The 10,417-nt window shown below is 34.1% G+C and overlaps 1 protein-coding gene across 1 annotated transcript; it reads left to right on the top strand.

Moving 5' to 3' along the window:
• The first annotated feature begins 3,313 nt into the window (after positions 1-3,313).
• Positions 3,314-6,068, top strand: LOC114390911 (cytochrome P450 71D8-like). Its single transcript, XM_028351850.1, has 2 exons — positions 3,314-4,234; positions 5,310-6,068. Exons 1-2 carry the CDS (start codon positions 3,338-3,340, stop codon positions 5,919-5,921), a joined length of 1,509 nt encoding a protein of 502 aa, XP_028207651.1. The 5' UTR covers positions 3,314-3,337; the 3' UTR covers positions 5,922-6,068.
• The last annotated feature ends 4,349 nt before the right edge of the window (positions 6,069-10,417 follow it).

Raw genomic sequence — 10,417 nt, 5'->3', positions numbered from 1 at the left:
AAAAAACTACAACTACTTGGAGAACGTGTCTGTCTTCCCATTTGTACAAGACTGACTTCTCTCCCTCTCTCTAATAGATTATGCTACAGTGGTCACTACTGGACTTCTGATGCCGGGCCATTAGAGGCCTTTAAGAGTTTTGGAAAGAATCTTGAAGACATTGAAAACAAGCTTATAGAGAAGAACAATGATGACATTGCAGGCCTTTAAGAACAATGGGTTGTAGGCAGACATTTCACACTTTGCTAGAATAAGTGATCCTAAAGAAGGGACAAATAAGAGCAATCACACCTTCCACTCTAAAGTCTAGTAATAGTTTCATGCCAATAGAAAACCAAAAAGTTTTTTCAAGCATTGTGTTGTTACAAATTACAAATAAAGTATTAGGGATGAGAGGGGTATTCTATAATACCTATAACCACTTAATTTTAGACACTAGAAGAAAAAGATATCACAATCTTTTCCAATGAAAGAAAATCATTCAATTAATATGAACATCACTAAATTTTTATAGAAAAAAATGAAGAAAAGTATACTAATTCATTTTCAGTCTATGCTAGAAATCTACCAAAACATGCAAACAAAATTTGGTTGAAAACAAAAATCCAGGCCTCCAAACAAGAAAAACTAGATACAAACTTAAACCAACCCAACACACAGTATCTCACAGCCACAGTAAGTTCCAAGTTCAACAAGTTAGAGTGAAGAGAATATGTTATTTCCACACAACATTTCTCACATTCTCCCACACAACTTTCTTACAGTCATACTTCATATCATCGCCATCTATTTTTTCTTCTCTCTCTCCCCCTCTTCTTACATACCATAAATGGTTCACATTTCCCTATTCGAGTCACCTGAGTTGCACATTACATGCAACTAACATTACTGTACTAAAAGTACCTAGTAAACTGTTTGTATGTTTTATCTGTGAACAAAGCCATTGCATCACTTGCCCAATTTTATTCTAATATTATTATAGATCCTCATTCCACAAGGAATCTCTTTGATGAAAAAAGCTTGGACCTCAAATTGGTCTCATCCACACTCCCTTCAAGCAACAACTACCAAAGTGTGTGCACCCTTGACAAGGTCAAGTCAGCACTAGAGAGGGCAGAGAAACAAGCTATTGTTAGGAAAAGAACCTCATTCTTGAAGTCACCTCAACGTACATGAAGAATTCAGCCATGAATATAGAAGATCATTAGGCAGTAGCCACTGATAATGCCCCAAACACAATATGATCAAAAGCAGGGAGAAGGTCCGATTTCATCATTCCAATAATAACAACAATACCTTTTTCCTACTAGGTGACATCAACTACGTGGATCACACACTACACCTTAACTCTGTGATCTCAAGCCTGACTAAAAGAGGAGGATTGTATTAAGTACTCAACATAAAACTTTTCGAAACCGTATAGAAAGTTTCAAACTATACTAACATCATGAAACGGAAATTCATAAAGTAGCAGGATTTGTTTCTTCACATTCCCTACAATAAACTATTGTTACTGTAGTTTCTCCCATTAAAAACAAGCACAATCCACAATCAGCTATAGATAGAGCATAATTAAGCAAAAGAGACCAAAATCACACGATAGCAAAACAGTCAATAAACAAATTCTCAAATTGCAAAACAGAAAGAACAATGTACTTACCTAGGATCAGCTCCAAACAAGGATAGATAAACCCACCCAGTTGGCTTCACGAGTTCCACGGTCTTAATCTCCTAAAAATGTTCCCAAAGTCAACACCAAATAATCAACCATAATCATCCCAATCAAACCCAAACCAATAAAATAAAAATTTACCTTCAAGTTGTGAAAACCATCACCGACACGGATGGAAACTTTGCTCGGCGTGTAACTCTCGTCAAGCTTGAAAACCACGCAAAGCATAATCAGCTGCCACAACAAAATGAAGCCCCACATTACAATTCTTATTGATACTTTTATATGGTTAGCCAAGTGGACAAAATGACCCAATAATTTGATAAGAACCTTCGGACAATCCCACCGCACTGATTAAGAACTTACTAAGAAGAGCAAGAAACTAAGGTAGAGCTCATACCTTGTTAACTGGCAGCGTAGAAAGCTTTGAGCTTTGAGCACCCACGACTGTTCCAAGAGCAGTGTAGGGTTTTCTTCGACCCACAGTTCCAACAGTAGTGTAGGGTTTTCTTTGACATTTCTTTGATAGGGGGTTCTATGGATTCCAGCGAGCGATTTCCGACAGTATTGAAATCAATGTGGGGCAATGTGGGTGTCGACCGAGCGGTTTCCGACAGATTTCAGGTGGGAGGAGAAAGAGAAGAGAGACTGCAGCAGGGTTTTCGAGCGTGCGAGTTGTGAAATTTCAACACGTTTTAACTTATTAACATAATAACATCGGTTTTTTAAGGATTACCGATGTTAAGATGAATCGGTTAACATCGGTTTTCTAAAAATCGATGTTAACATCAACAAGGTAACATCAGTTTCTCAAAACACCGATGTTCAGTTCAACTCCTTAACATCGGTTTTGTCAAAATCGATGTTAACACTATGAAGTTAACATCGGTTTTGACAAAACCGATGTTAACATATTCATCTTAACATGTTAACATCGATTATTTAAATAACCGATGTTAACATTAAGTAGTTAACATCAGTTTTTATAAAACCGATGTTAAGTAACTCCATTTATTTACAAAAATGCCACCGCGCTTTCGTTAACATCGATTTTTGCAATAATCGATGTTAATTGAGCGATGTAGAAAGTCTTTTTTTTAGTAGTGTCAGTAACTTCACTCAATTTTTTATCCCAAATAAAGTGTGAAACAAAAAAAAAACCTAAATCAACTCTTTTTTTAAACAAAAGTCAAAAGAAAACATGCAATACATTATTAAAGTGAAGAAAATTCTACCTAGGACAATTCTTTCAATAATAATATTTTTTCTAGAAAATATGTGTATATAAAAATATATTTAAATATTTATTGACATATTTACTAATATATATTTATTAAAACTTAAATTAAATAATAAAAAATTTAAATAATATAAAAGTATTCCTATAAATTATAAAATACGAATTTAATATGCATGCACTAGAACTGAATTAGTTTTTCATGTAAAAAATGATAAAATAACTATAACAGCAATCTAACGGCAATTTAAATAATTCAACGGCCATCAACAAAAGAAAAGAAATAATTCAACGCCCCAAAAATGCATCTTCCAAAAACAAATAGATAAATTGTTGACTATGCTGATTCAAGATTCTATAAATAGGATCCAGCCCTAGGCAAACAATACAAACACACTTGAGAGCTTAACTCTATAAACTAGAAAGCCATGGAAGCTCAAACCTTCTTCTTGGTTATTGCCTTGTTCTTTCTGTTGCACTGGCTTGCAAAATGTTACAACAGTAGTGTCTGTCATAAACTTCCACCAGGACCAAAGAAACTACCCATCATAGGGAACCTGCATCAACTAGCAGAAGCAGGTTCACTTCCACACCATGCTCTCAGAGATCTTGCCAAAAAATATGGACCCCTCATGCACCTCCAACTTGGTGAAATTTCAGCAGTGGTTGCATCCTCCCCAAAGATGGCCAAGGAAATAGTAAAAACACATGATGTGTCTTTTCTTCAGAGACCCCATCTTGTTTTTGGTCAAATGATATCCTATGGGGGATTGGGCATTGCTTTTGCTCCATATGGTGATCACTGGAGACAAATGAGGAAAATGTGTGCCACGGAGCTTCTGAGCGCCAAAAGAGTTCAGTCTTTTGCTTCCATTAGAGAAGACGAGGCAGCAAAGTTTATTGACTTGATTCGCGAATCAGCAGGTTCCCCAATCAATCTCACCAGTAGAATTTTCTCATTGATATGTGCTTCTATTTCCAGGGTAGCATTTGGTGGCATATACAAGGAGCAAGACGAATTTGTTGTGTCTTTGATCCGAAAAATCGTAGAATCCGGGGGAGGATTTGACCTTGCTGATGTGTTTCCTTCAATTCCATTCTTATATTTCATAACTGGTAAGATGGCCAGATTGAAGAAGTTGCACAAGCAAGTTGACAAGGTATTGGAAAACATCATCAAAGACCATCATGAAAAGAACAAAAGTGCTAAAGAAGACGGAGCTGAAGTAGAGGACCAAGATTTTATTGATCTTCTTCTCAGAATCCAACAAGATGACACTCTTGGCATTGAAATGACAACAAACAACATCAAAGCTTTGATATTGGTAAATGGCGCAAAACTTCTACCTTTTAAATTCACCTGAGCATATTCCACATTTTTCGTTTTAATTTCCTGGGGGTTTTCCGATCTCCCACATTTAAATATTACGATCATGAAAAATATGCTACGCATAATAGTGTAGATAGTTTTATATTATTATGTAATCACAAACTATCAAGTTTATTGACATTTAAAGGATCTGTCAACTCTAATTTGTTAACAAGACAAAAATAATTATATTTACGGTGCATAGCTATTATTCTGGAGAATTAGTTGCATGAAAATTTAATCTCGTAGTATTATATGTTGAAACAAGCACCTTTTAATGCCTTTTACTTGATTGTTCACGGGTTTAGTTTATGTCCTCCCCTGTTGTCTTCTTCTTTCTATCTTTTAATATATTTGGCGTGCTATTTTTATGGTTGAGGGTTACGGTGCCAACTTAGTTGAGATCGCTTTTCTCATTGTCCAACCAAATTACATACCGCGCTACTGTTTTTTTCGCAGTATGCATGAGCTACCACCGATTGATGTTGACCCAGAACGATTTTTCTTTTTAAAAAATGCATACGGGCATATGGTGGTTTCCCAAACAATATTAGTATATGAATCCAGGTTACGTAATTGGCCTCATTAATTCTTCTTGGCCAACTCAACATTCAGTTATAAAAAAAGTTAATTCCTTTTACTTTTAAAAGTAAATAAGTTTGACTCTGGTCGATCGGTCGGGGTTTGGTTTTTGTTTTATATTTTCCATGTTTACTTCAGGTTTGTTTTATAAAGTATGACGTTGGTAAGATATTGTTTAGTGAAAATTGGGGGAGGTATATTGGTTTGGTCATGTATAAAGTTTTGGTTCAGCGTTTGGACTATATGCAGCAAGAAGAATTGGCTTTACACTAACATTTTTATAACATTAATTTTTTTTATTCCTCTAATTTGTATTAATTGCTTTATCTTAGACTTTTCTCCCTTTTCTTATTTCTAACTAAAAAAGTTGTCAAATTTTGTTATTCAAATATAAGTTCTCTTTTCAATTTACCAAACTTTATATGAAAACATTTTACTTGCTTGACTAGGACATATTTGCTGCTGGAACTGATACTTCATCATCAACATTAGAGTGGACTATGACAGAAATGATGAGAAATCCAAGAGTGAGAGAGAAAGCACAAGCTGAATTGAGACAAACTTTTAGAGAAAAAGACATAATTCATGAAAGTGATTTAGAGCAACTTACTTATTTGAAGTTGGTAATCAAAGAGACATTGAGGGTACACCCGCCTACTCCTTTATTGCTCCCTAGAGAATGCTCTCAACTAACCATTATTGATGGCTATGAAATACCTGCCAAAACCAAAGTCATGGTAAATGCATATGCAATTTGTAAGGATCCTCAATATTGGACACATGCTGACAGATTTATCCCTGAAAGATTTGAGGATAGTTCTATCGATTTCAAAGGAAATAACTTTGAGTATCTGCCTTTTGGAGGAGGAAGAAGAATATGCCCAGGCATGACATTGGGTTTAGCCAGCATTATGCTTCCACTAGCTCTATTACTCTATCACTTCAACTGGGAACTCCCAAATAACATGAAACCAGAGGATATGGATATGGCTGAACACTTTGGATTGGCTATTAACAGGAAAAATGAATTGCATTTGGTTCCCTTTGTTTATGATCTTTGAGTCCATGATTAACTTGACCATGTTAATTGAACTTACTTTTGAGTACTTTACATGCTAAGAAAATAAAAGATTGTGATCTATTTCATATATAGCAATATGTATTGTCTAAGATATATAAATAAAATCTTAGTTACTTTTGGATCTTTATTTATAAAATTATAGCCATTCTTTTTTCTTTATGCATACACATCTAGTTGAAATGATGTCTGTAAGATGCTAAGATGGTTTAATTGTTTTTAATTTTGTTCTATATGTTAATATATATTGTTCTTAGATGGAATTGTCACAAGCAGTATAATAAGGAATGGTCCCAGTTATTTGTGGTAACCAATAAGGGAGGGAATTGACATTGATATCATAATGAAGTGAACATGTTATGGCAATTGAATTAGTTTAAGTAATCTCCCCCTCTCTACGTCTTTAGTGATAAGGTTGCAGTGGGTTGCTTCTACTAGAGTCATCCAAGTTTGTACATTTTAGTAAGAATTTTAAGTCAAGTTATAAAATAACAAAATAAGGCAAATTTAGAATTAATAATTTTTTTGTATCTGTAGATGTTGAGCAGTACTGGTTTTCAAGGCTAAGATTCCGTCGCAGGAATGGGACGTGGCTATGGATCCTAACAATTAGGGAGTGAGGAGATGAAATAGAAAGAGAACCTAACAAAAAATATGTTGAAAACTACGTAAAATAAGGAAATGAAGGAAGGTGCAAAGGGTGTGGAGTCAGCTATTTTATTCCTTCACTCAATACTCTAACTCTGTCGGATTGGTAGTTGTTTTTGTCTTCTTCTGCACTTGTTCAAGTTCTTTCCCAGAATGGATTAGTAAGAATGGACCTAAAGTCTGAATATTTTACACTAGAGACCAGTACTAATTCTCAAATAACTAAATTTCAGCAGAGGAGAAGGAATCATAATTGAGAATGATTTTGTGACGATTAATTGTAAAAGTATGTAAAAATTGCAACTACACAGGGCGAGTGAGAGTTCTGAAAGATATGGGAACCTAGGGTTGTGACTACTAATAACTTATCTTTGCATTCACCCTAATTTCTATTTCGTTTAAATCCAAAATATTTTGTGATTTGTCTTTCTTCTATTTTATTTGTTAGTTGTTCAATTAATTTAAATCATTGGATTACAACAATTAATTAAATAGGTTTAATTTGGAGTGATCAGTCACAGATAAATTTAAGAGCAATATAGCAATTTGATTGACCGAGTAAATGGGAATTTAATTAAAATTAGAGGGATTAAGGTTCACAAATATGTTCTCCATCACAACCTTAACTTTGGAATTTAGCTAACCATAGGTATTGGGAAACTCAAAATCACATAAGAAAGCATAAAGAGCAAAAAGGAAGAAAAATCTTTACAAGTTTTTATCCCTTGTGTGATCTTAACACTTTTCCCGTTCCGCACCCTCTCACTTGCTCTTGTTCACTCAGAAAATTTAAAATTTGAAAACTAAAATAAAAGGTAAAAAAGAAAACTGTTGTCTATTGCTATTTATAGGCCTGATGGGCCTTGAGTGACGACATAGAGACTTGGCTAATGCACAACCGTCCTTCGATAAGAATAATCATGCTTTGTTTCCGAAGAGGAGCCTTGTCTCCCTTGCATGGTTGTACTTTGGTTCTGCTTGTTGAAGCACAACCATGCTTCTTTTCCGAACGCAGAGCCCTACATTTTATGCATATCAATAATCATATTTGTGCACGGTCGTGCTTGACGCTATGAAGCATACTTCGTTCTTTTAAAGGCTTTTTCCTCTTATCTCGGTCTCATGTCCAACCTGCATACACACGTACACAAAAATGACACTGTTTTTAGATAAAAAAAAAAATCACTTAAAGTGCTAAAAGCAATCAAATGGTGCGACAAATCCCATCAATAATCATAGCGAATTTGGGTTTATTAGAATGACTTATAATTATAAGAATTAATGATTATCTAAGTTTTATTATTTCATTAAATACATAGTTTTTATGAAATATTTGATAGAAACGAGAGTTAATTAGAGGTAACGTATTTTTAACAATTATACGAATTTATCTTTTATATTGCGTGATGTATTTTAAGAGTTTAAAATTAAATGAAATAAACTTGAATTGTACTATATTATTTAAAATAATTTTTTAACATTTAAATACTTCATTAATAATATTATTTTAAAACAAAGTATAAAAGTGTTTTTGCATTTCCTATTGAGGAAAAGAGGTGTGAGATATAGATATAGGATCTTAGTTAAGGGATGGTTTGAAGGACACAACAAAAGTGTTTGACAAAGGAAAGTGAGGACTTGGAGGATTATCTGAGTTTACTAGTTGATTCAATCCTACCCCGCAAGGGCATTGGATAGAAAACTCCAAGTAGATTGGATCAGAGATGCAAGAGAAGACCCTAGGGTTCTTATGAGCCTTAGGATAGATTTCAGGCCTATGGGCTAAGTACGAGCCCACTTATCTTTGTAAATATTAGATTAAGGTTTCATTATTTTTGGGCCTTGTATTTGGGGCTCCATAATGTAGGTAGGGTACCCTAGAAATATAGGATTTTTCAACCCTTGTATTTTAGGACACCTAGACTAGTTTTTGTATTAAGGGTAGTTTTGTAATTTCACATGCACTAAGTGAATATTTGATGTGTGTTGGGAAATAAATTTAATTGAATTGGTAGAAGCCCAATCCAATTAAATTTTAGAGGGGGAGGTGAGCATTTGCTTACTACACCCCATTGCCACATCATATAGTCACACTTTGTGCATGTCCTTCATGCTTTACATGCCTCATGACACCGAAGCACACTTAGTGGAGAATCTTGGAATTGATATTGGATTAGTGGGCTGAACCATAACTAAAATTCACTAATCATAATTAGTGAAATTTTGGCTCCAAAGTTTGGCTCCACAAATTCAATTTCAAATTCAAGTGAAATTTGAATTGAAATTCAAATTTCCCTCTAATTTTGTGTGACACTTAGGCTATAAATAGAGGTCATGTGTGTGCATTTTTTTTAAACTTTGATCATTTGAATATTAAACTTCAGATTTCAGTGCTCTTTTAGAGCACAAAATTTTATGCTCTTCTCTCCCTTTCCCTTCATTCATCTCCTTCTTCCTCCAAGCTCTTATATATCCATGGCCTCCTATGGTGGTGAGCTTCTTCTAGACTCATCTTCTCCTTGAAGTGGTGTCTCCTTTCTCCATTCCTTATCCATTCCATTGTCATTCATCTTAAAAGAAGCAAAGGAATCCATTGATGAAGAAGATCCTAGGCCTACAAGCTCCAATGGAACTTACATCATGTGGTATCAGAGCATCTTCATCTAGGTGATGTTCTTTTGCTTCCTCTATCTTTTTGTTCGGTGATTCTCTTTAATTTCTTGTTCTTCATCTTATTATCCTTGTATATCCTCCACTGTCTTGTGGTTTGGTACTGTTTAGAGTAGATTCAAAAAAATAAACCGATTAAATCTTATATCTACACTTGTTCTTGCATTTCTATGGTTCAAATTTTGTAGATATACTCTTGAATCATGTTTTTTTGTTGATTTTAGGTTCTATCATTTTTCATTCATAATATTCTTGTGCTGAACCTTTAGATCTAAATTTTCTTCCAAAATATTGATTAGAAAAAAAACACAAAAATCTAAGTGTAAATCACTTAATCCATGTTGTCTTAGAGTCATGTTTAGTCATAGTAATTGTCACATTATGTTCTAAGTTTATGTTGAATTTTTATTTTGTTGATTGAATTCTAGATACATTTGTTCATTTATTCTTGTCATTCTTAGCCTATCTTTTGAATTTTGAGTCTAATTCATGCATGTTATTTAGTTCATAACATGTTCTAAATCAATTCCTAGAAGTAGTCTTGTTCTTGAACTTTTTTTTGTTTTCCAAGTTTCCTACATGATGCCTATGATGAAGTTGAGTTGTGGTGCTGAGTTGTGGCTGGATTTGTGAATCGAAATAAGTCTTAAGCTCTCTTGAATTGTGTTATTCAAGATAATTGAGCATAAGCAAACACAAATTGTAATTATCGAAGCCTTAAGCAATATAAACACTACTCTTGATTTCTAGGTTGAAATCGCTGGTGCTGGCAGCTTGAACATACGAATTTGTATAAATTACTGGGAATTGGCCACTACGTTTTTGGAGCTGAAAGTTTTACTGAATTTTCTAGACATCGGGACCAAAATTATAAAAAAAGAACCAAGCGATTTGGATTAAAGGAAAAAATAATAAAAATCGCAAAAGTTGGCAGAAAAATCAGTATCCAGGAAAAAAAAGTGAAAGGAAAGTGTGCTTGTTGTTTTGGCTCAAAATTTGCTCTATAATTGGTGCCTATTTTATACCAATCCTAGTTCTGAAATTTCAATTGAAAATTATTGTGAAAACAAGTGCCAAAACTAGAGGTTTCTTGAGTCTTTTTTTTTAGTTTTTCTACTCTACTCTAGAGCCATTCTAGGTTTCTCTTTGAGTCCTAGCTTG

This window comes from Glycine soja, chromosome 2, assembly GCF_004193775.1.
Source record: "Glycine soja cultivar W05 chromosome 2, ASM419377v2, whole genome shotgun sequence".
NCBI classification, from domain to species: Eukaryota; Viridiplantae; Streptophyta; class Magnoliopsida; order Fabales; family Fabaceae; genus Glycine; species Glycine soja.
This window is presented reverse-complemented; position numbering and strand designations above follow the sequence as displayed.